Below are 27,481 nucleotides of genomic sequence, written 5' to 3' on the forward strand. Positions count from 1 at the left end.
GCTTTTATGTCAAAGATATCGGAGAGGGAGCTATTACACATGACAGGGGTGATCAAGGGACTCCAGACCAAGGCAAGCATTATTAAATATTGACTAGTTCTGTGATTTATGTAGAGCTGGAGGAAAAAAGTGACTTTTTAACCATTATATATTCTTCAGCAACGAAAACCAGCCATTTATCTCCTGCTGGTAATAAAGAACAGAGTGCCTGCATATTTTAGTGGAGGGAAAACCTGGCCTTATAAATGAGATGGACTCTTTCATGATAACATTTCAGTTTGCTAATTGCCAAAAGCAAAACAGGCAAATTGGAAGCAATTATAAGAGTTGACTTAAAGTGGTTGCTATGTTAGTTCAACTCAGGAGAGCAGGGTGGTGGTGAAAGAATCASTGGGGAATGGAACCCAGAAAATTTCATTACATTTGTTCACTGTTGCTGAAACTTTGCTTTGCAACCCTAAATAAACAGTGTTCCTCCCCACCCTGCTCCCTTGTCTCCCCCCTCTCCAAAGTCAGAGCTCTAGCAATTGACATTTATGCTAGCTGTTTGGGGGATGCAGGAAGGAAATTAAGCATTAATTCATCAAACTTATATAAGACATCATCTGTTCACTGGCTTTACACAAAGCTTATTGAATTGTCTGATGGCTAATTGGTATTTCCTTGACATAACGAACAACTGTATTTCATCCTCTGCTGCAACGTCTGTTAAAGAGGCAGAAATTAAAATGTAAAAATTGGAAGTGGAATTCACCCAGAATGGCTACATGTTAGCATCAAAATAGTTGCATGCATGCATAGCTTGAATTAGTGTCCTGCTCAGCAGTATGTTAAACTGTCAGGTTGGGAAGCTCAGCTGGGAAAAAATTTCAGTTCTCAGGTCTGAAACCTGACATGAGTGAATGGGTTTTGGAGACTGTTGCCTATCATGTGGGTTTGTTATGGTSACCACGCTGATACTTCTGTAATTTCTGTGCATACATCTCTCAATTGAAAAAACTTTGTTTAAATTCAGTATTTTAAAGGATACTTCTGAGTCTTGAGTCTATGAATCTTTTATAGACAATATTATGTCATTTCCCAAATAGTGCATTTACCTTTTTACCAAGCAGAAGTTTGATTGTCTTCTACTACAAAGCACTGTAATGATTATTAGGTGTTGAAAATACCGTTTGCTATGAAGCAATGGCAGATAGGAAAATTTTCCCCTACTCTAGCAGCCCAGTTATTCAGGCTGTAACCTGTTGTACCATGAAGCCTTTCCATAATAACTGTAACCTTGAGTAGATTAGACAATTTGTCCCGTGCTTCAGTCCTGTGCAGTTCTACTATTCTGATGCTGAACTTGTGCTTTGTAGAAAAGTTTTAAATATGGTAAATGTAAACACAACCATGAATCACAAAATTAGAATCATAAAGCTGCCCTTAAAATCTGAAAGTCTTTCAAAATACATTTAATCTCTTGGTAGCTCCAGTCATGCTTTCAAGCTTTTCTCTGCAGTAATGAAGACTATGTGTGTGTATTTTTTTTTATTTTTATATGAAAATAGRGATACCCAATTACATAATGCGAGAAGCCGGTTAAAAAAAAAATGGTCATATGTAAAGAGTATTATGAAAAAAATCATAGACTTTTGGCAAAACTTCAATAAAAATGTAGTATTTACTTACTTCCTTTATTTACTTAGATATTTTTAATGAAATAGAAGTGTTGAAGTTGAGAGAAAGAATTGAAGCTATAGAAACCCAAATAAATATTCAAGCTTTCAAGGACATAGTGCAGAGGTCTCTATAATTTAATAACATAATGGGTATTGTGTTTGATCAAAGGGTTGAGATTATGAGATTTAGATCACTCTCTTTTTTGATTATAACTTATCTACATGGGACCTGGAAGGTTTATATTCAAGCCTATAATATCTCCATGTGATTTTTTTTTTAAGTAAGAGATGTTCAGCCTCTGAAGGATGGACTTATGAGATATACATTTCTTGAAGTGCTGAAATCCTTCTGCATAAGTACAGCCCCTGGACAGGGCAATGGATAGCAGTATATGAGAGAGTGATCTTTTGTAATGCATGCTGTATTTCTGTATTTTTACAGCACCCTCCCTAATGTATATTGTGAAACTCTGCTTGATATGTTGTTATCTTATCAGTGACCTACTATAGCATATGGTATGTTGAGATAGCAGGTTGATGACATGGAAAGCATTTAAATAACATGTAACTTAACACTTTCTCTGTCATGAACTTGTTATTCCAACACTTTTGAGAAGTCAGCTGATCTTACGCTGAAGATTCTGTAGATGTCCCCAGGCTTAGCTGCTTTTTTCTCCTATTCCAAACCTTTTGAATTTCACACACGCATATCTGTGTCTGACTGTCTTAGATTTTATATAAACTAGCTTTCCACCAAATAGGTCTGCCATTCATCATATTTATTTAAGATATCATCTAACTTTCTGTCTAGCTGCTTTTTCCAATATATGCACCACATAGGAATTAAAAGTTTATTAAACAGTTTGAGAGCTTATTGGTTATTTCTTTGTTATAGTAAGTTGTATTTCATGCTGGGCTGTGTTCTAATGGGGTCAGATCATTTGCAAAAGTTTTAAAGATGCTGTTGTTTTTGAGGGGGAATATTTATGATTTTACAGTGAAAGCTACAATGCATCAGTAAAAASTCTATTGTAATACATAAAAACAAAGCAGAATGTTCTAACTGAATAAACACCTTTAAGTTTGTCATTTACTGACTCTTGAATGTTTAAGCATGCAATATAAATATCTTTTTAATGCATGTCCTAGTTTTTCATTGCTGTTTAGTTTTGTTACTGTTGATGGCATTTATTTTTGGGTAGTTAGTATGCTCCTGGACAGCGTTTATCAATAGCCAAACTGGAAGAGAAGGAAATGGTAGCATAGATTGATTGAAAAGGCCACTGTGGAATTGCAAGTGTGAAATGCAGATCAGCAGGAGTAGTTTGGATTTTCTGTCAACACAGGAGGATGCTTATAATGATTTCTTTTTTCTTTTCTTTCTTTTTTTTTTTTTTTGTAATTTGACCATACTTTAACAATATTTACAAGAGAAATTTCTATATCAGTTATCCTTCATTTTCCAGTTCAACTATATATTCTTCTGATAATTTTATTCTTTGCAAGTACTTGTTCAAACATAGGAAGGAGCCTTGCTAAGTCTGTTTCACCATTCTGATTTATGCAGGTATGTTTTCCAGACAAGTATTTGTTCCCATCAAACTGCATATGGAGATCAAACATGATTTTACAAAATGAGGGCTCTGACCCAACTCTGCAATGCTCTGGGAAACATATTTTCCTGCAAAGACAAGTTGTCTTGCCTCAAGTCATTTAAGTCCTGGTGCCTCCTTGGAAGAAGCCTAAAAGAGGAATTTGTTTTGTAATTGGTCAGTCCAGGGCATGAAACATTAAAATTACCAGCTCTCCACTAGCTTTTCTATCTTTAAGAGGAATTTAAGTTTTTGAACTGCTCTAAAGCAATTCCAATTTGCAGAGGACCTGAGGGGGAAAGGTAACAGAGGCAGGCTTCATGAAAGTAGTTTCCTCATGCCAGCCCTATYTGTCCTCTGTGTAGTTTAGATTAAGTACAAGGTTGTTTTTAATTGTATTTGGATGTCTGAAATGAAGTTCATAGTAAAGAATCTGTATTGCACCCTTCCAGAAAAGAAAGTTGGAGGAAATCCTTATCTTCATACYGTGTCACTTGACTACGTTAGTGCAATGGGAATCCCGATCTGTAGTCCTGTGGACACTACGATGCATTTGAATGTGCATTTTACATCAGGAGAATTCTTAGCTAACTGTATGTATGCCCTTAGCAAGTTTCACAACACAAAGCTGCAAGTTTACACTTATAAATATGTGTTGCTAATCAAAGTAAAAGTCAAGACATTATTTTCTGATTTTATAGTTTACATCGCTTCTATTGATACCRTATTGTCCAAGTTTCTTGCTTTTCAGGATGGTAGTTCATCTTGGGTTTTTTGTGTAAAGGAAGAATTATTCGAATTATTCATCTGGTAATTCTGCTTATTTGGAGATCCTGTACCAGAAAGCTTCTCCTCAGCCTACTCGTTTTCTTGGCAAACTGGGGAATTTTCACAGTAGGATACAGTAATTTCTTGTAAAAAAGCTAAGTATATAAACAAGTTGACTTCTAATAGAGGATTCCTCTTACAACCTTGATTGCTTTAAGCATGCTCTCTAGTCAGAATTTAAATGGGGAACATCAAAAATCAAGCTACTGCTTAATGCAGAGTCTGCTGAGGGAAGACCACCTGCTGATGGCAGTAGAAGTGAGAACAACAATACTAAAGCCTCTTAAAGCTCTCGGTCTAAATTGTGTTGAAGGCCTGAGAATGGAGAGTGAAAGTTCAGTGGGATGCTATCTTTAAAGAGACTGAACAATGTATGCACTTTACCTTTAGAACTGACCAATTAAAAAAAAAAAACAGTTTTTGAGAATTAATGCGTTTCAGAAATTACTAAAACATTTCTAAGAGACATGTTAGGCCAATTTTCTTAGTCAATGGAGGATTTCTTTTAAGCATAAGAATCACAATTGTTTGTATAATTACTTCAAAATATAAATATCTATGTGTAGATTAGCATGCAATATTTGACAATACATAAAAGTTGATGTACTTTAATCTTTTTTAAAAAATCTTTTTAAAGAAAGTTTTAGTTGTTCCTTATATGTAATCAAAGTGTATCATTCATTTTCAAGACAAGCTATTCCATCAGTTCCTAACTTTTTAGCTTATTATTRAGCAGTTATTGAGCTTTTCCTCTTATGCAGCTGAAACATTCAAGAAGCTAGTACTACAAAAGCCTGATTTCCCCACCACCACACCCTCCAAAGCAGGTAAATGTTAGTGCTATTTTCCTCCTGTGTTCAATCACTTACCAAAGATATTTTTTTACCTCCTGTGTTCTCATGCCAGAGACAGATCATTATTTGTTGTGAGCARGAAAAAGTCATCCTAACTTAACTGCAGTAATTTAGGATTACATGGTAGCTGTATACTTTCTACAGCTACAAAGCCTGAATTCCCTGGTAATAATTCTTGCTTTTTTCTTTTCTTTCTTTTCTTTCTTTTTTTTTTAATAGCATAGGCACACTAGATTTGACAAYAATAATAAGCATAATATTCCCTTCTTCAAGAAGTTGGGCCTTGAGTTTCCAAAATTAGTACTTTTGTGACTCTCAAAGTATGTGGTATCAATGATATCAGTAATTTACTAGTTACCTTTGTAATATATAATAGACTTTAATCTACTACAGTCTGTGGTACTGCTGTGTTAGTGCCTTAGGTACCTTAGTGCTTTAGCTTTAGWAATGCTAAGGGCCTGCTGTTTCCAGCTCTGTAACCTTTCTCTGAAGCAGCTGAGACAGAGCTTTCCAGAGCCTCTGTGGCAGTGTTTTTATCTTATAGTTCTCATGCTGTTGTTCTCAGATTATTTTTCTCATGGACCTGCACCTGCAAACCGCAACAGTGTTATCACAGGAGGTTCTCAAGGGAGCAGCTACTACCAGTATGAAAATCACCCCTTCCCTCCATTCTTTACCTTCCAAAACATAGTACACAACTAAGTAGATAATACTCATTTAAATGCTTGCTAAACATAATCCATTAATGTATGYGCACAGTAGTGTAATGGCCAGTGTGTGCAACACTTGCACCATGATAACATACTACAGTCAGCACTAATACTGTCACAGTGAGACCAACCAACAGGCATTTGAGCGAGTCCCAGTGAAAAGCAGTGGTAGGGGAACAGCATGGTGAAAATCATCGTCRTCATTGCCATCAGCAGCAGCCTTGTCATCATCACCATTGCCACCTGCTGCACTAGAAAGACACTCTCCCCACCCTCAAGAGAAAGAAGTTTGCACGGGAACCCTAATTCACATTGGGACAGATGCTCAGCCCATGTAAAAGGCTGCATTTCCATAGGATTTCAGTAGACAATTATTTATAGCCTCTGAAGGATATAAGAACTTATACTGTGATTCATAATTGTTTTTAGTGTGAGTCTAGCTTAATATATATACATATATAAAATATATGTGTATACACACACACACACACACACACAGAGAGAGAGAGAGAGAGAGAGAGAGAGAGAGAAAGAAAAGAAAATTATAGTTGTGGAATGCCTTTGATGTTTCTAGATCCTGGTGAAATTGCACTGTGGTTGGTCTAGTGAACTGAGAGCATTACTGGGCAATCATAAATCTTTTGCATGCATCTCATCTACCCTGGTGACCTTGGGCAAATCATTTAACCCCTCTGTAGCTGTTTCTGTGTWTGTAACATGACAATAATAGGATCTATCTACCTCTCTGCAGCATTGCCAGGATTAATAGTTACAGTCTATATGTTTTCAGACTGTAAGTGCTAGGTATTACTGTTAGCTGAAATGGAGGTTAAGCACTTGTCCTAAAGACGCTTGAGGGGAAAGAAAGAAAAGAGGCTGCATCCTCTGTTGTGGAATAATTGTGTTGAAGCCATTCACTAGAGCTGGAKGTAGGGAATCTTCAACTTGTGGAAATGCCATTTAAAGTTTGATTTGCCTGACTAGAAAACTAGCGGTTTTGTACACACTCTAGGATGACTACTGGTAAAGTTTAGTCAAGCTTCACTAGTTTTTGAACAGCTTCACAATACAGCAACTACTAGCTTGATTTCCTTCAACACTCGATATGCTGCTCTTTTCTATTTACTAGTGCAAGTGTCTTGCAGAAAAGCAAAAGAAAGCACTGTCTCTAATTTCTACATTGAACTGTTTCTTTGATAAAACTCAAGYATCAGACTGTGAATAGTACTTTTTAACTGATCTGTGTTTCTGTGTTCAAATAGTTATAATTTTTCACATGTACACTAGTCTGTTTTCATATTGTGTCCTGTAGCTYATTAGCTTTTATATTATGGAGTGAGTACATAAGGCCGAGCCACGTTTCTGTGAGGTATCTATTATCTGTTCTGACAGGCTCAAATTCCTAGTGACTGCCAATAACAAGAAAGTCTTTGAGTCCATACCTACTCCCTCAGAATAGCCTAGGGAATAATACCTATTCTTCTGGAGATGGCACAGGTAAACAGTATTGAATAAAAGGGAATTGGCTGAACAGTTCTCTTATCAAAGCAGTCTTTTAGTTAATGAATGTTCTTTACAGTTTTTAATCTTTTTGAAGAATGAGGAGACCAAATTAGTAGTGTGTAGGTATCTCTGATAAATCCCAAGTTCAGAAACCAATGTAGGACATTGGGCACATAAAATTATTTCTGTAAATGTTGTAAATACATAACACAAGCAAAATATAATATGACTAGTGCATCCTAAGATGAAGAAATTTGGTTTAGAYAGTTGTATGTTTTGGTCTCAAACAAATTTGCTCATCTTTAGAGACTAATGTAAAACCCATTTATTTTCTCAGAGTAGAGAAAGYATTATGAAAATTGGGGTTTGGCAAGATTTGATGAAGTTTTTATTTGGACTGTATAATGGGGATCATAYCAGATTTTGACTATTTAACTTTCTAGTATTATGTCAGAAAGATGAGGAAATTATGATAAGCCTTCTTAGGTATGATATGTCAAGTTAACATTGATACCTATGTTATTCTRTATGGTTTTGCTTTGAACRGAGAGCTACTCTATAAGTAAATACAACAAATGCTCACCTGAGTGATTCTATATGGTTCATCATCATTTATGATGCCTCATCTAAGGTGATTGGAAAAGCTGAAAGAATGTCTCGTGTCAAATAAAAATCCTAGATCAAGTTTAGAGCTTCATTCCTTCTGGAGTATTACAACTAAGTGTAATGGTATTTGACAGTATTGGCATTTTTTATATGACTTCTTTTGGCTAACTCAGCATTCTGAAAAAATAAATAGTGTATTTCCCTTTGTGATTGAAAGGGTTAAATAGTCCCAATTCATTACCATTCACAAAAGGATTTATTTTGTTCTCATAAATCAGTTTTATTCCACATTTTTATTATTCCCTTGGGTCAGCTGCTCCAATTGAAATCAATACAAGTGCAAGTGACACAATCAATCTAGATATTTGATTATGGATTTGAGACTCCCAGTTCTACTCTGTGTATTTAGCTAGTCTCCTTCTGATAGTGTCCCTGGAGAATGGAAAATTCTTATTGGCATCCATGAAATATGGGCATAGATTCAGAAACCAGATACTGTGATAATCTCCATTTATGTGCTGCTAGTAGCTAGAGAAAGAAGGCTCTAACCATGGAAAAATAAACTTGAAGATCTTAAAGCTAACTGTTTCTAAACTCTTTCTGGTATGTAAACTCTCTCCTTTAATAAAAAGTTTTTAAAGCCTCATTATTCATCTATAAAACACTCAAACAAAATACATTAAGTCAATAATTATGTGCTTTGTCATCAGTTTAACATCATGAGTGCAGCAAACATTTTTGTTATTTGATACTTTCCAGTCATTTATATACTAGCTGGTGTTACACCAGTTGGATTACTAAACCATGCTGGGGCAGGAAAGGAGAYGCATTAGTGAGTCAGGAGTTCATAGAGGCATTATGCTTCTCAGGCAGTAAATGGGCAATACAGAATGTTGTGTGTTATGTCTTTTCAAAGGTGTTGCAAATTTTCCCCAGTTGATGCAAACATCTCGCTAGTTTCACGTGCTCCTGTGAGCTGTGTCTGGAGTGAGCTAGCAGTACAGCTATAGGTGCTTGGCCTTTTTCCTTTATGTAGTGCAACACTGGGTAAATAGATTTTTCCTGTCCCCTGATTAGATGGCTGACAGAGGACAGGTTTTGTGGAGCTTTGGAGTTCAGAATTTTAGAATTCTAGTCTTGGCTATTTTCTTACTGTCTTATAAGGCAAGTTGACTTTTTGCATTTAACAGACATGATTACACAGGCTATTGCAAGACAGACTTTTGCAGCTGATTGATTGTCATTCCTTTGTATGATGACTGCTAAACTACTCCATAACTAGTTCTGAGATCTGAAGATGGCAGATAATACATGAGCGATTAATAAATTGTGTGTTCAGGAAAAAAACGAAAAACCAAACCAAGCAAAACTAGGTCAAGGTTTCTTGGCTTGTTCAGGTACCAGCTGGTTTCCCTTTCTCCAACCAGCTTCCAGTTATGTCAATTTWACTTCAAAATTTTTGGAAATGTATAGATATCATTGAACAATCCTGAAGCTGTTAGTGCCAGAATAGATACTGAGCCCTGGCTGCCCCRCTTGAACTGTATAGGCTTCCTGACTGGAGAGTCATTGACTACCACCAGGCAGCAGCTGCTGGTTTACTCCACCAAATGGAGTACAAGGAATAATCTGCCCAAAGACCTCTGATATTTTATARACAGCTGACATTTTGAGTAAGTTGATGTAATAAGGTTTGGAAGCCTGTGCTGAGCTCATGCCTTAACCAGTTGTGAATCCTTTTGAGTCCCATCTCAATACGTGGCTTCTGAGCAGGGAGAGTTTCATGTTTTCTTCACTGTTTGTGGCATCTCAGTAGGTAAGAAATGCTTCCATTAGTCTGTTTGTTATTTCTCCAGCTCATCCACCATGGCCCATCATTTTCTTAAAAAGATCCCCCAGAGTCTCCTGCTGGTTCTGGTCATATACGGACCCTGTGACCACTGTGTCCCTGGTAATCCTTGGCACCCATCTTTCTTCATTGTCACCCACATGTGAAGAAGGCAACAAGCTTGTAGGACCAATTTTCCTATTTATGTGGAGCTGAGAATGGTAGAGCCTCAACACTAGAGGCATATGTGAAATCCATACAATCTGTTTCCACCTGTGGAATGCTTGCCAGAGTTGGTTAGCATCACTATATTTTATGGTTTTTTTTTCTTTTTTAAGCCATGGCCTGAGTTCTTAGTTTACCCATATAGCAGGTGGGTTTTCCATGGCTGATGCCCCTTGGTGCTGTTTGAACTGGAAGGTCTTATTGAAACAAATTCAATTAAAAGACTTATAGGATTGAAGAAGAAGCTCAAAAGGCAGATGACTGTCATTTCCTTCGTCTTTTGCTACTGATGTGTTTGAAGAAGCCCTTGTTATCCTTGATATCCCTTGCCAGATTTAATTCCAAATGGACCTTGGCCTTGTTCGTCACATCCATGCATACTCTGACAATGTTCCTATGTTTCTCCYAAATGGCYTGTCCCTTTTTCCACATTCTGYGTATTTCATTCTTTTGTTTGAGTTTTGCCAAGAGCTCCTTGCTCATCCATGCTGATCTCCTGCCCCCTTTGCTTGACTTATTACTCACAGGGATGCACTGCTCTTGAGCTTGGAGRAAGTGATGCTTGAATATTAACCAGCTCTCTTGSACCCGCCTTCCTGTCCTAACCCATGRGGTTCCTCCAAGTAGGTCTCTGAAGAAGCCAAAGTCTGCTCTCTTGAAGTCCAGGGTTGCGATCCTACTTACAGTCCTGCTTMTTCCTCGTAGGATCCTGAACTCCTCCATCTCAGGGTCACTGTAGCCAAGGCTGCCCCCAACCTTCRAATCTCCAACCAGTCCTTYTTTGTTGGTTAGTACAATGTCTAGAAGCACACCTCTCCTCATAGGCTCCTCCACCATCTGTGTCAGAAAGTTAACAATGGTCTGCAGCAACCTCCTGGACTCTTTGTGTCTAGCTGTGTTGTCTTTCCAGCAGATATCAGCRTGGTTGAAGTCCCCCACAAGAACCAGCTCTTATGATTGTGAGTTTTCTGCCAGCTGTCTGTAGAAGGTCTCATCGACTTCTTCTTCCTGGTCAGATGACTTGTAGGTGTAAACACCTACAACAGTGTCACCCATGTCAGCCTGCCCTTTAATCCTTACCCATAAGCTCTGGACTGGCTCTTCCTCCACCCCTAGGCAGAGCTTGATATATTCCAGTTGCTCTCTTACATAAGGAGCAGCTCCATGACTTCAYCTTCCTGGCCTRTCTTTCCTAAAAAGCACGTAGCCATCCATGACGGCATTCCAGTCATGCAAGCTATCCCACCGTGTCTGTGTAACTGCAATGAGATCATGGCCCTGCGACCGCACACAGATCTCCAGTTCCCCCTGTTTATTCCCCAGGCTGTGTGCATTGGTGTACAGGTGTTTCAGAGAGGTAATGGAGCGTACAGGTTTCCCAGGAAGGATGCAAGAGGCTCCCCCATAGCTATGTCTCAGAAGCACTTCCCTGGCTGCATGCACCCCACTGGAGGCATCCCAACTTGAGCTGCGTTTTGCTACATTGTCTCTAACTCTTCCCTTCCCCCCTCTTTCCTAGTTTAAATCCCTCCTTATCACACTGGCCAACCTGTTGGCAGACATGCATGCCTGGCTTAGTGAGGTGAATAAGAACTTTTCTCTTACATTTGAAAAGAATTTCTTGTGTTTCCGTTTGTGCCTATTGTCTCTTGGCCTGTCAGTGAGCACCACTGAGGAGAGTCTGACTTTGACTTCTTTACTCCCTCCCATCAGGTATTTATCAGGTATTTTTAAACATTGATAAGATTCTCTTGAGCCTTCTCTTCTTGAAGCTAAAYAATCTCAGCTCTTTCATCCTCTGYTTATATGACAGATACTCCAAGCTCTTAATCATCTCTGTGGCCTTTTGCTGGACTTCACTCCAGTATGTCCATGTCTTTCTCATACAGGGGAGCCCAGAACTGGACACATCCAAGTGCCAGTGCTTACCAGTACTACCAGAGTGGAAGGGTCACCTACCTCCCTTAACCTCCTGGCAATGCTCTTCCTCTYGTCGCCCAGGATGCTTTCGGCCTTCTTTGCTGCAGGGGCACATTTCTGGCCATATCCAACTTGTTATCCTCCAGGACTCCCAGATCTTTTCCTGTAATGCTGATCYCCAGCTGGTCAGCCCCCTAGCCTGTACTGGTGYRAGGGGTTATTCATCTCCAGGTGCAGGACATGACACTTCCTTTTGTTGAAACTCATAAGGTTCCTATCTGCCCYGTCAAGGTCCCTCTGAGTGACAGGACAACCCTCTGGAGTCAGCCACTATTCCCAGTTTGATATCGTCTGCAAACTTGGTGAGGCTGATTGTTGCTCAGCCTCTCAGTCTCCCTTGTTGTTCCTAGTTTAAGCTCTCCTTAAATTTTGCATGTTAAGTATTACTACAGATTTTTCAAGTAAGGTCTGTAATCATAGAACTGGAAGGAATCCCAGGTGCTGCAGATTTCAGGTAGCTATGTAACGTGGACCTAGTTGAGAGTGATGCACAGAATGTTTAGTGTATGCACACTGTAAGCCTCAAGACAGTCTAAGCTAGCTGTATCAAATGCAAGTCTGTGAAAAGTCACAGAAGGTACCTTTGCCTCTTTTATAGAGAAGAAACTGAGCTGCTGAAGATAGAAATAGAGTAATATAGTCAGAAGCTAAACCTGTGTCTCTGGGCTTTCAGAGTCCTACTGTATGTGGTGATACGGACTTTTTTTCTGCTTTAAATATTTCATATCTTTCACTCTTAAAACCAAAAGATACTCCAATTATCAGGGAAAAAGGAAAAAAAAACAGAAGTTTTTCAGTGCAGRTAATGTGAAGTGTTCATTATTTACAGGAGAAGGTGAATATTTTGGAGTCATAGTTTTTCCGTTTCATCATTGTATTTTTAAATTACCTGTCTTGCCTCATCCAGCAAATCTCCCTGCTTCCAAAGAATGAGAGTGCAGGTTCTCCGTAAGAGAGACTTTAATTTTTGGATTGAGTTTGATGGATCAAGACCATAATCTGTCCTTAGGAACAATGTGTCTGTCAACTCAGGAGYGAAGGAACAAATAGTGGTTCAGTAGATTGAAACAAAAACAGCAGGGTGCTCATCTGGGGAAAAAAAAACGCTCTTGAAAAGAGGGAGAGGGGATCAAATCAAAGAATGGATAACACTTCATGAGACGATTGCCACGTGACAATTAGGATGACACTTGGAAAAGAGTTAATTATGGCCGTGGCTAGGAAGAGGTAGTCACCAAAATGGTGGRGAAGGATATTTAGCTGTTTTTAATGGGATAGAACTAATGGAAAGTCATGTTTTTGATTCTGAACACTGCACTAGAAAAACTAGGAAAGGGAGAAAGGGAGGGAAGAAGAATCTTAGTTGGGAGGAAAGGAATAGCTTGTKTGGGAGTTAATGAGGCTGAAGAATAGGCAAAACTAATGGACAAAAGAACGAGCTTACAGAAGAGGAACTGTGCATGTTCAGAGAATTTTCCCTAGAAAACTTAGTGACACAGAACCAGGAACTAGAGCAGGGGCAGAAGTTTGTGCTAAGTTGGCACGAGACGAATGGAAAATGGGGAAAGAGAATGAATGAGTGGGTTGTTTTTGTTTCGTTTTTTGTTYTCCTATTCTGACTTTAGCTTCCTCTGTGATGTAAGATAAGATGTTTAATCTCTTTATACATAAAGTAGTCATAAAAATAACTGTAAGTTTCTGTGCCAGTTACTCTGTAATCTTTGTATAGTTCTTTTCATCTTTGTATGGACTATTCTGTGACGTGGATTTTGGCTACTTCTATTMTCTGGGTAGCCTTCTACATTGGAAAGAGATCCACTTACAGCTGTTTGAATATTGTGAAACAACATGCTCCTTAATGTAAGCAAAGTTAYCAGAACTTGTACATACATAATGGAAACAGTGTGGATTGGTAGTAATATTTCAAAATATGAAACAAAGCCTTAAACTCACATAATGACTCTTGCCATGTAGTGGCATACAGTATGTTCTGTATACTTCTGTGAATAAAGCCTCACAATACCTAGAAATAATAGTACTGAAAGAAAATAAGAGCTTTTTAAATATTTACGATGAACAGGACTTAAGTGTTTCAGGCCTAAATGTCTTTTTAGGTTGAAATCTCTCTGTATTGTACAAGTAACAAAACTGTAATATCACTTATGTTCAGGCAGTTCTGGGGAAAAAACGAGCAGTCAGTCAATCTTTAGCACACTGCACTACAAATAAGAGGAAGGAGAAATTTTCTGCCTTACAAAAAAGACTAAGTTGTTGGAATTCCCTTCAGAAAGTGAACAGAAGTGTGTGGAAACTGATTTTAACCAGTATCATCTATGTAATGATGCTCTTGCTCTTGAGGATGAGGGAAAGAAAAGTGAGCACTCAGTGATATTTTCCAGTCACCTAATATCCTGGCTTCCTGCAGTCAGCAGCAAAGTATAGTTGTGTCCATGTTTCTGGGATACAGAGATATTAAAATGGTTATATTTAAACTTATTGCTTTAATAATCATAACTGCAAACAATAATAGTAATAAAATATTCAGTGACTTTGAAAAGATTGTGCATGCATATGAAAAATGAGGTTTTGCTGTTTAGTACATGAAAAACYGTGCTCAGTTTATTACCTTTCCCCCTAAAAATGTTAACTTTGATTCAGATGGGAAAAGTACCTTTAAACGTGGCAAATTCTGGGGAAAAAAAAAAAAAACAAAAAAAACCCCACAGTGTTTAAACAGAAGAAGAACGTGTTTGGCTTCGTTCGATTCTTTTTTTGCGTCGCAGTCTTTGTCACGAGAACGGCTTCGCGTTGCGCTGTTTCCTTACAACCTTTGTCCCATGAATAAGATATCAGCACGCTAATGACTAGCGCAGGGGATTCTGCGCCCGCTGGTGCCGTACCGTGCCAGCGTGACCTTTGCAGTATTACGTGTGCTGATAGGCTGCYGCGTTTCACCTCTTCCCCACGAGTTAATAAGGCTGTAAAAAGGAGAGAGCTTCAAATGGGCAGCCAGTCAAATTACAGAATATTGAAAAGGTCAGAGCAGCACAGCASCGAGAAAAAAATTACGGAATATATGAGGCATTAAAATTCTTGTGACAATGATTATAACACGAATGGAAAAGGATACCCATTTATGTTATTTCAATCTAGTGAACCCCAYAGGATGACAGACCCAGGACAGCAGTAATTTACGCACCACCGGCCCACAGGAGTTTTATTCACTTATTTACACCCGTACTCGATAAAAGGCATGCCTGTCTTCTTTGGAAACACTTGAGAACTGTACAGCCAAAAATACAGAGAACTTTCAAATACAAACACTTGCCAGCTAGAGTCCTATGTAAGGCTGTGCACTTTTAAACCATGATTTATAATAGAATATGCTTGTGCTTTTTTAATGTAAGGGTATTTTATTACTTGACTTTGCTTCAAATATGCATAGTTCTTGAATATGTATATGGATACTCTTTCGTCCTATTTTCTTCATTTGACTAATTTTTCCTCAAAAATTGGAAGAGTAAATTATTTCTTTTATGGAGAGTAGCAGTTTATCATTTGCAAACAAGTACCTCTGTGGATATATCTGACTGTGTTCAGTCTGTGTAGGTTAAAAAGCTCCCTGCTCTCCTGTACAATTACTCTGCTCCATTTTTGCCTCCTTAACTTTTTATACAGCTCCTGTTCACAGACTGCCATACCTGCTATTTTCCTGGTAATAAAGTGCAAAAGATCTCTACCTGTGTTCGCATTTTAGAGGAGCAAAAAAAATTGCATCTCAAGAGTTAGAGGGCAAGTGGGAGGGTTTAATTCTTTTGAGCTTCCTACTGGTCATCGGTGCTTTTATTCGCCACCCTTGGGCTCCCAGCAAGAACTTTGGAACTCTAGAAGACCGTTCAGTAGCGCAGTAGCTCTTTCCCAAGATCACAGGACTGCAAAACTTACTTAAAAACAAAATGCTCAAAGACTCAAAGTACTGTTAACAGTGACWTGATTAAATCTGTAAGTTAGGAGTAAAGCTTTGTTAAATAAACAGGATATGCCTAATGAGTCTAGTGAGGGTAGAGCAAGCTGATGAACTAAGGGCATAACTATTCATGTAACAAGGAAGGGAGGAAYTGAGATACTCAGATTGGCTGTAAACTAGGAATAAATTGGGAGCAATACACCTCTTTCTTGAATACCAGCCTTAGGCAAAAGAAGTCCCTTAGAAATATTGGGGGAAGTATAGGGAGCCTCAGTGGGAGGAAAGCTAACAAAAGAACAAAAATATGTAAAAATATGGGAAAAGTTCAGGAGTACGGGGAAGCCCTTTGTGTCTGAAAAACATTCAGTTTTTGCAGAGGTTACAGGTGATAGTGACTCTGAACCCCCTTGCATCTCAATTCATCTTTTGGTACTAAAAGTTTTGAAGAACGGGATAAGCGAGTTCTAGAAGGAGCTTTTCTGCCTTCTTAGCTGCGTTGTTCCTGCTGTTTCTTGAGGGGGTCTTCCGTACTGAAGCACTGGTGACAGTTCGTGTCAGGAGTGATGGGGCAAAAAATGCACAGGAAAGAGTAGGTRTTCTGGCCGAAACTGTTTGTCCAAAGTGAAACGGTGTCTCTCACAATTTTACCCGTGTCTGAGGCAGTTGCTGTATAGGAATGTGGCACCCTTGCCGACAGGCAGAACTGGGAGCTGTGAGCAGGACGGAAAGAAGCATTCACATGAAAAATGGAAAGAGAGAGGCATCGTCCACTTATACTCACAAATAGGGTCCATACTGAGGTAGTCTAGGCAGGAATGGCATAGAGTGATATGACAGGGTTATCGCTGTATTACTTTCTGTCAGGCTGAACCTACGTGTCTGCATTTTCCAGCCCACTGAAAGCAAAGTTTAAGCAGTGAGAAGAAGCAAAGCTGCATATTGCAAGTCATCCTAGCAAGCCCTGAATTTAAAAAATATTCTTCTAATATTTTATTTGCCAGTAGCTGTAAGTTGCTTGGTTGGCAACAAGAATAAAAAAAATCTTTTGTCTATTTAAAATTTAGGTTAGGAAACGTGCATGTGCTCTTCAGGTTTTTATTAGAAGCAATGAAAAATTTTGAACTGCTGTGTTGTCTAACTCATTATAAATTTGCAGGTTCATTTTTGAGCTGAATAAAATGGTTATGTAATTACATACTTCTCCTAATTATTGAGTAATTATATACTTCTTATAATTGCCAAGTAATCACTCTGCTATAACTAGAATTTAATGTTACAACTAATTGTATAATTACTGTATATTAATGTTGTTATCCAGGCAACTTAGAATTTATTCTATTCTTTTATTCTTTTAATTCTTTTTCTCTTTCTCCAGACTGTATTTTTAAAAATATAGTATAGCTAGCCATTGGAAGAAAGGTTAATAGTGGAATAAAAACATCAGTAGAGGAAATACATGCTTTCATTCTGGAGTCAGATGGATGAGAATAAAAAATATTAGCATGTTAAAACTGCACTGTAGATGGAGTAAGTTGAATTTTCTCATGAACTGGGCAAATAAATTGCTGTTGGCAGCCTACTTTATGCTTGAGGTTTGAATCTATCCTGTGTGCGTTGATCCGTCAACAATATGATTTTTAAACTTTTCTGAACATTGTAGATGAAATGATCTCTTCTCACAGCCTAGCCAGATCCTTAAATGTTTCACACACACCGCTTGGACCTCAAGAATGTGTATGTCGGTTGACCATTTCTAATGGCTTTATTGTTGTTAATAAGCAAGAGGTGTATACAACAGATGTTGTTAGGTGGTCGATGTAAATAGTAAGTCACAAACTGTGTGGTGATGCACAGAACAACTGTGATAGGCARTGGGAGCAAGCTGCTTCCTTTGTGTCTACTCCCAGATCAGGGACTTTTCCACCAAGATGCATCGTGAGAATCTGAGACACAGTTGAGAGCTGAGATCAAGTAGTGGGCCCAGATGCAGATCTCTCGTGCCAGCCAAATAGCCAGTCTATGTAGAGGTGAGCTCCAACAAAACTGTAATTCTGCAGAATTATGTCTATACATAAGATGTGTAAAAGGTGGTTGCTGTTCTTGCACAATGGTGAACTTTACGTCCATTATGKTTTATGAAATAGGGTCTCTAAGGCTAATACAGTATCTAGTGAAATCCAAAAAGTAAATTGAGTTTAATGCCATTTTTCCAAATTCACACCACTGTAGTTTGTCCATGTAGTCTGTGCTATTGCATAGTGTTATCCAGGTATATTCTGAGCAATAAAGAACTACAGTACACAGTTAGTGACTTTCTCCCTCCCAAAAAAACTCAGGGAGTCAGTTTGCCATATGTTAGCAGCAAAGTGAAGCACGCTTTGTACAGCTCTGTTAACATCAAAGTAATTGACTGACTTGAACTTACATGAGAATCACAGACTGTTTACAAGAATCCCAAAATCAGAGGAAAGTGCAAATCACTCATTCATGGGAGAATGTAATGTGAGCAGGTTTAATATCATTTTCAATTTTAGCAATACACTTGAATCTTGTATAAAAATAAGTCAACCCAATGAATTTCACTTAAAAATTAATTAAAAGAAAATTTATGGGTTTCTTTAATTGTATTTTAGATTTTACAGAGGGCTCAGACTCAAGCATTCAGTCTGCTGCTTGTGATAATGCCTTAATTAAGTTATTATTAATAGTCATATTCTGTTTAATCTCATTCTCATACCTGTTGTTTCTGAGACTTCTGTGATTCAGCTGTTGTTTGTAATGCAGGATTTCCATTGACTTCAATATGAGAACTCTCCATTCAGTGATGGATAGTAGTACTAATGCTAATCATTTACATAGCACTTTATATGTTCACACTATTGGATAATCTTTAAATGAGCTCAGCTTTGCTCTCAAATAAGTGAGTGAAATATTCATTAAGTCAAAAACATTTGTCACTCAACATACGCGATTTTATTTCGATCTTACCTATCAAGTATCTTGAAGAGTTTTATTTTGTTATTTTTATAAGGTAGAATTTTTTATACTTTAAATTTGGGCTCTTGAAAGGGTTGTAAAGCACATCTAGATTGCTGTGGACTCCTGTAATGATTTCAACAGATAAACTGAATACTTCAAATCCTTATTCTGTTTTTGAGTAGATTAAAGGCCTTACTGGAAAGCATGTATTTCTTACTGCAGATGAGTAATTCTTGTGTATGTAATGAAGCGTGTTAGCTTTCATAGCTAAGAAACTCTTAAAGCAAATGCCTTTCTAATGCATTGAAGGAGCTTTTTGCCAATCTTTCATAGAGATAAGAATTGACCCTAAATTTTTGAATGATCCTGATCAGATTTGGATTTGCAGTTCTTGCACATCTATGTAGAATACCGGTAATTTCTGAAAACTGGCGCCTGTTTCCAATACGTAGCAGTCAGTTTTGCAACTGCATGGTTGGCTGTTACATTTTTACAAGTTTCACAGTTACCAAAAACTGTTGGCAAAAGGAGGAGAAAAATGGAGGACAATTTATCCTTCAAATGTAGCCATTTTTTGGTGTTTTTGATATTGGTGGCAACTTTTCATTTCAGTAGAAATAAGACTTAGTTTATATAGAGTGGCCAACTGTAGCAGATGCAAATCTAACATTTGTTCTCCTCCCCCTTCCTTTTTTTTTCCTGAACAGCTAACACTAATTATTCTACTATAAATGGCACTCGGATCTTACACAGCAGCAAAGAATCCAATGTATGGGTACCCATAGAAGGGCTGATTCCGTTTTCTAACTACACAATACGAGTGAACGTTTCCAACAGCCAAGGCAGCTTGATAAGTGATGCTGTAACAGTAGTCATGCCTCCAGGAGGTAAGTATGAAAAAGTGCTGTTTCTATGCATGCAGCAATTACACAAATGCTCTGTTGAACAAAACGTTATTTATTACTGCAACTGAGGACTAGAAGTTCAGAAAAATATGTTTGTGCTAGTAGTTCTTACTAACAAAATTGTTTCTTTCAGCTTTTAATTTGTCACATTGCTCAATTTAAAAACTAGAAAGTAAAAACAGGTAGCTGTACAGATAACGGTTTATAAGTGAAAAGTGCATTATGTATTTTAGTTTTTTCTATGAATGGTGTTAGATTCTGTTGTGGGGGGGCTAATTTAACATAAGAACATAGAGAGGTTCACTTGCATTTTGTAATCTGTCTTTGAGTAGAAGTTGTAAGTGCTGACGAAGTGCACTGACTGGATATATTTAGATAATTTCTTTAATAATGATCATATTAACCTTTAGTAATATGTTGAGCCAGAATCAACACACTGGTGTAGCACGAAGGGAAACAGTTACAGTGTGCTAATTTACACTGAATGAGGCTCCAATCCACTTTGGATGTTATCATARTAGAAATTTGAAATAACAGAATTGATCAAATACTTTCTAAATACCCTGCGTGCATAGTTTTAAAATGAAAGCTTAAACTTACAGCATATGTGTATGTATTTCTCTGGTACTTTCTTTTCACGGACATCCTAGTGAATTACAGAGCAAGAAGGAAAGGGTAAAATCACAGCATATTTCAAACTTTCAAATTTTTTTGCTAACTTACACCTAATATAAGCAAATGCAGGTTCTTATATAATAGTAAATCAGACTTGAGATCAATTGCTCATGTAAGCACTTAAGACACTTAATGTGTTTAATCTCAGTGTCACTGTTCAGTTTCGCAGGTAGGAACCACAAAATTCAGTAGAGAAAATTTTATCAAATGAAAAGGTAAAGGATCTTTAAAGATAGGCAAGGATGTGAACAAGTTTATGATCATCATTAGGAAACACTTTCTTTCGTCATTAGATTGTTGTTGATTACAATTAGGAAACTTATAGCTTTGAAATTATCTTTTTTATGACCTTGTGGTAGTTTAAAAGCAATACCTCATTGATTAAATAGGTTTTAGTTCATGCTTCCTTTTAGTTAATGATCTGAAAACRTATTATCCTGATTTACACATAAAATCATGCTGAAAAGCATGTGGCATTCACTAGAATATGTGTGTTTAAGTAGAATTAAATTAGCAGTGAGAGTTATTAAAGAAATCTTCCGTACTATTGTCCAGTGGACTGTGATCTGTAGTGAAATGAATAATAAATGAAGCAGTGCCTTTGAGAGAAATACACACAGTTTTCTCACCACACATACGCGTGCGCGCGCACACACACACTTGTACATATCTAAGACAATGTATATTCACTTTTCCATGATGTTTATTATAATGACTCTGATGTTTCTTGTAATGACTCTTTAAGTGCCATACAGCTCCAATCCATGCTACATTATGAGTATAATGTTAATTTTACACTGAGCTGTGTGTTCACTTGCAAAGACTTTCTAAATCATCAGACGAAATCCAGACCTTACTGAAATCAGTAGGAATTTTACTTTTGACTTCAGAGGCCAAGATTTCACTTAGACAGGAGTCTTATTTAGTCAAAGAGTAAGGCATGTCTAATTATATACAAAATTACAGCTTTTTAATGACTGTAAAAATGTAGTATTCCCTTTTTCAAGGATAACAAAAAATGCTGTTTGAAAATTTGTGTTGTGCAGAGTACACTATGGAGTTTGAAAAATTGTGAAAGAAGGAGAGCAATAAGAGGACAAAGGAGAATTCCATTTTGGAATTACTACTGAAATTAGTATTGGGATTGCTGTTTTTAATTATTATGTATTTTCTTTCACCATGCATTTTCTTTGTTTCATTTTTATTTAAAATGTATTACACAATATATATAAAGCACACTGAATCTTAAGAGTTACCTGATTGGATGTACCTTAATTTCTCATCAAATTGATTTGCCATGCTTAAAGTCAATGCTTAAAAAAATCTTAGAAGTAAGGAATATATTTTATTTAAGCTCTCGACTAAAATTGCAGTTCAGGTTCAAGAGTTCTTGGGAAAGAATAAAAAAATAAATAGAAACTGAATCCAAATGTTAATCCATAAATATGAAACTTTCTTTTGACCCTTACCCTGTAGTGGTCTGGAGTTACTAATGGGGTTAGGATTTCAACTCTTAATGGGACTTGGTGCATTAGTGTTTTGTATGCATGGAATTCAGCATTCAGCTTAATAAGTGGTTGACATTGGTGATGTCCCTTAATTTGCTTAAATCTAATTGGCTCTTTTATCAGTCAAACCTGTATGGATTGGCAATTGATCAGAAAGGGTCAGCCATGACTGTGCATGTACTTAAATGCTGGAACCACCAGTTAAAGTCACTGTTGCATAATAAGAAGCTGAAAACATGAGAACAAATGATCTTCAGAGTCGGAAGGCAAAAGAAAGCAGAGAAGTTTTTCAGGATGTTCAAGTTCAGAACAAAGGCATTATGGAGTGTATAAATTTTAAATACACTGCTTTTTGCCTCAAGACTTAAAGCTTTTTTTTTTTTCCAGATGAACAGAAATCTTGTCTGAAACTGTCTTTGTTACATCAAAGAACTGCATAGAAAGCTAAAAGAGATGGAAGAAGCATAAAAGGGCATAGTTTAAAATGATTAGTGACAAATTTCATACTGCAGAGGTAGAAGTAGATTTTTTAAAGTTTTATATTTTTTCCAAAAAGAATAAATTTGTTCTATTTATCTTGTCCTAAGCTTCTTTTGGTAGAAGTTGTAAAAAATAATGTATTAGCAGAGTTTTCCCATTAACTTGAGGATGCCAGCCATTTTCAAGAGAAAATTGTTTTAGAATTAATTTAATTAAATAAATGAACTGGAAAGATACAGAGGACATAAAACTGCAAAAATCTGGGAGAAAAATCTTCTGTACAGAATACTTAGTTTATGTATTTTTTCTTMTTATTAAGTATTATTTCTGACACAGTGGCATAAAGGGGATTACRTATATTTAGGGTTGCAGTGTAGTAAGTGATGGTAAATCAACAGAGATGAAAGTAGCACTCATGCTGATAAGAGATCATACTCTTGTTAAATCYACCTGCTCCCTAGCTCTTGCTCCAAAAACCCCAACATACAAAGGAATGAGATGCCCTGTAAAATGTTCTATTGCTTGATTGTCCTGTCTAGCTAAAATGAAAGTTTTTTAAGAGAAACKTTTTTGATTACTTCGTTTCTCACTAACATTGTATGCACATTATGCTACCAGAATGCAAATAATTAATTTAAAATTAATTAGCAAAGTGATAATCTGAAGACAGATATGTGCTATATATGTTTATGCTGTGTTGTTGGATATGTTCATTTCTTTTCTGATTTTGAAAATCTGTCTTTAAAAGTAAGTGCATACTATTAATTTTTGGACATTTATGAAGGTGAAATGGATTGTTTGAGTCAAAGGAGTATGCCAGAAAAAAAGAGGTTAATTTAGGTAAGCAGAAAGGAAAAAGGCTGCTARTCAGGTGAGAAGTAGAAGGGTGGAGGCTCCATCAGCAGCAGCAATGAGAAAGAAAACAAAGTGAAGGTCTGGAGTCCCAGATAATGAATGGCAAGAGGTATGAAGCTTGTGAGTGGCAGCTCTGTATCTTGTTGAAGAGAGTAAAGATAGCACCTGTGGGTTGTCTTCCCACAGTTACCTGAGGTGGGGATTACGAACCGTAAACCTGGTGCTGCCTTATATRTAGAAGAGCCTCAAAAGGTTGACGTATGCTCTCGTTCCCTATGCAATATGTAAAAGCAAATATATTATTTGAAAAAAAAATCTTCCTAAGCAGTGAAGTGTCTCTTTAATATTTGCCATAATTTAYGGAATATATTACTGATTTATATACTGTGTCTATGGTTTGTAGAACATAAGAATGCCTAGCTGCAAAAGATGTGAGATTTTGCCTTGAACTCATAAACATCTACCCTTCAGTGGTCCCTTTTTTGTTGTATATGGTATGCTGTATGCTTCTACCTCCAAGTTTGAGCGACTTCACAGAAGCAAAAAGTGAACCTACGTATTTACAGCCATTGATGTTTGTTCACCGTCTACAGAGCCTGGCACTGTGCAGCAAAAGGATTTCAGCCAGTGTTGGTTTAGGTAGCAAGGCCTTTGAGACTGGATATTGAACCACATCATGGGATCATTGATCTAATTATGGAAACAAATAAGAACCACATCGTACAACTTATAGTCACATCTGGAAACATTTGCTCATGAAAGTTGATCACTGGAGCCAACAGGGCTACTTGGATGAGTGAATATTCAGTAAGCAGAGCAAACCAATATCGTTAGGCTAGAATTATTTAGGAGTAAAAATCAGACTTGAATATGCTAGAATTTACCTGCGAGATAGGTTTGTTTTTCCATGATGCTRAGAATTAGATTTGAGTAGACAAAGTCACACCATAAAACTGCTTTCTAGATAATTTTCTGTATTTCAGATTTCTGGTATTCCTGAGACATTTGTTGCTTTTTGTATTTCTCTTCTTTTCTCTTTTCTTTCCTTTTTCCCTCTAGGCATAGGATAAAATTCAGTCAGCTTTTTTTTTTCTTGTATCTTTTGTTTCTTTTTCATTTTTCTTCTCTTTCGTCCTCTTCCATCACTTCTTTTAGAGGTAGAGTAGTAAAAACAGAATTGAAAAATGGAAAAAAATAAAGAAAAAGTAGTTGAGAAAAAGAAAACAAAAGCATCTGGCATTGTTCCTTTGTATTCATTAAATATATATTTAGATATTTTTTAAAATTCATAATTCTGAAGGATGTGTGATGCCTCTGTATACCAAAATCTCTAATTTTGTTGAGAAACAGGAAAAGGTTTAAACAAAATCGTTGCAGCAAGTGTTCTTGGGTTTTTCATATGTGTGTTAACAGAAAGTTCTGAATAAAAAATTGTGGGCATATCCCCGACTATCTAGAGATAGTTTGAGGAGRGAGCAGGACAGAGCAAGGAGGGGAAAAGATCTCTCCTACATCTTTCATCAATGACATAGCTAATTAAGGGGTGTCAGTGGCAAGCTGTGTGAATAGTCCATTCCAGTTCCTTCTGTCCAGAGAGATGACTTCATGGGGATATGAGGGTAGGGTTGCAAAAGAYGAGCAAGTGGGAGTTGTTCTAATGAGATAATAATTCTTCTCTAACCTCTGCAATATTGAACTGATTGTCATTTTCATTAGTTCCACTTTCTTCCTCTCCTAGTCTATTCAGCATGTCTTTCAATGAGCTCGTGCTGTGTCTGTTCCTGTTTTGGGATGGTTGTTTTTTGGTRTCTTGCTAGTGAGAGAAGAGAGGAGAAGTCTCATTTCGTAAAGGTTGTATCTTCAGATTCCAGCAGTGGGAGGCACAGAGGTGCCCACTTTACTGATTACCTTTTTAGACTGTGGGGCCGAGGCTTTTTAGTCAGGGCCTAGACTAATTCCACACAACATAAAGGACCATCTCATGGTTGCATTAAGCTGTACCTTACTGTAAGTCTCTACTCCTARAACTGGAGATTGCCAGAATGCAGTGCTAGGCAAACCTGCAAAGACACAGCAACTGTGTCTTTTTCCTTCTGGTTTTGTCCCTCCCTCTACCGCCTTTTCCTATCCATTTGGGGGTATAAAGAGTTCCATGAGGCACTTCAGCTGGGGAGGTGATCRAAACTATAGTTTTAGTTGCCTAGAAGGATATGGATATTTTAGCTTTTTTGGGAAGTGCCAGAGCATAAGGGGGAGCACAGAGCAAGAGTTAAAAGCAGCTAGTAGATTATCTATAAGCAGGCAATTAACCTGTGTCGGTGTCTTAGTCTAGGTCTTTCCAAAACCTTAGTCTTAGCACGAGTCCTAGGCGGTTCTTGAGATCTCTTAGAAGAAAACTGCACTAGAGTGGATTTCACACTGGAAAAACACARCTCATCATACTTCTCAAAAACAGAAGAATATGTAAAAGTAGGAAAAACAAGCTGTTGTGAGATTTCGCAGTGGATCATTATTTAAAATGACTACGTACCATCACATAAACATCTTCCAGACCAATTTCAGTTGTACATAAAAAGGGACACAATTTCAAAGATGTATGCAATTTTTATATAATCATAAGCCTATTCATGCATTTTTTTTCATTCTATGTAAGTCTCAACTAGACTGTTCAGTAATCTACTTAAGATTCTTTATGATAAACTAGCCATGCTACTTCTGTTTAAGGAATTCTACAATAAAAGGATATTCAAATTCTTTGTGAAAATATACTAAAGACATATGAAAAAATCACATCATAAATTTGTCTGATAAACCACTTCCAATATATGCAAGTTTTAGGACTGGGACCAATTTTTATGTTACTTTACTTGGATGATTTGCACTGCTCTTCTACAAAATCCACTTTATTATATTTATTTTTGACAATTCCTGCTTCTAAATTTTCCAGAATAAAAAGGCATTTTCATAAGCTGTCAGCNTTTTTTTTTTTTTTTTTTTTTTTGGTCATTTTGTATTTTCTGCACTAGAAGCATCTTGATTATGGATGTTAGTTTCACTGATCACAAAACATTTGAGTAAAGCGCCAACTTTTTTTTTGAGCTACTTTGCACAGTTAAGGAAGCTTTGAAGTTCTTATGTTTGCAATGGACTCTGCAAGCCTCCAGCAAAGTTCTGCCAGCCTGAGACGTTTACATATTCTCATGTGTGTTACATATTAAAAAACAAAAAAAGCTTAAAGGGAAAAAAAATTAAGGCTTCCTGTTAAGAGCTTCCTGAGGGCAAAGTGTGGAGGGCACCAAATCTCTTTTTTCCTTCTATTTATCTAGGGACAAATACAGAGATGCTCTTTCTTAAATATAACTATAAAAGTGCTTTTGCTTTTGCTGCTTTCCTTTCAGGTTAAAAATGATTCTTATTTGGGAGCTTTCTGTATAGTTAGGAAATAGATCTGAAATTGAATCAAAAATATCTTACGCTTTATATCTAAATTCTTAGAATGCACTGCAGAATTAATGTATTTTTCCTTCATTAAGTTATTTATTTGTTCTGGAGGGTTTTTTTCAGTAGAGGTTTGACTGTTCCCTACTTAATGTTATACTGCTTTTTGTTCTAGAAGGTCTACGCAGTTATCTTGGGGCTAGCTGGCTGAGCACCTAAGGGAAAATAAGCTGCTCTATGAAAAAARGGAGAAAGAGAGAGAAAAAGAAAATTGTGTGAGAATCAGTCATTGTTAGAGTCACCAGTTTTCCTCCTATGTCCTTATAGCACAGTGCTGTTGTCTGTTACCCTCTTCTTACAACCAAAGCTACCATTAGAGTTTAGCCTTTTTGATTTGTGACATTGGATAGTTTTTCCTCACTGTGCCTTTCTTTCTGAATTTTTACTATTGTATCTGCATACACGTGCATATGCACACACAAGCAAATATATGTGTATGATATATTAGTGTGCACATTTTCATGTATACATGCTAGATTTGTGTCTGTCCCTCTTTGCATCTGTATGCAGGTCCCACTTATACTTCTGACAAAGAAATACTACCCTTTTAGAAAGATTAATTCCAGGCTGGTAAAGTAAGAGTGATGGGAAATTCATGTATTTCGTGTTACAATGGGATATGTCCAATACTGAATTAGATTAATTCTTACACTATTTATATAATGAGGTATTTACTTTTAAGATTTTTACAAGTATTTACTAATTGAACTTCCCACTAGGCTTTTGAAATGACTAGGAATTTTTATCCTCATTTTACAGATAGGTTTAGAAATAGAAAGACATTTGTAAAACAAGGTAAAGAGACATTGTATTTGTCCTAGCACTGA

At 37.0% G+C, this 27,481-nt stretch overlaps 1 protein-coding gene across 1 annotated transcript in view; it reads left to right on the top strand.

The window, feature by feature from the left end:
* The window catches only part of USH2A (usherin), a 399,365-nt gene that overhangs the window by 216,558 nt on the left and 155,326 nt on the right, over positions 1–27,481 (top strand). Inside the window, exon 37 of the mRNA XM_085300119.1 lies at positions 19,441–19,620. Within this exon, the coding sequence (XP_085156245.1) occupies positions 19,441–19,620 (180 nt within the window). The remainder of the gene's footprint in view (positions 1–19,440; positions 19,621–27,481) is intronic.

This window comes from Rhea americana, unplaced genomic scaffold (assembly GCF_003343005.1).
Source record: "Rhea americana isolate MKP2758 unplaced genomic scaffold, rheAme1 scaffold_160, whole genome shotgun sequence".
NCBI classification, from domain to species: Eukaryota; Metazoa; Chordata; class Aves; order Rheiformes; family Rheidae; genus Rhea; species Rhea americana.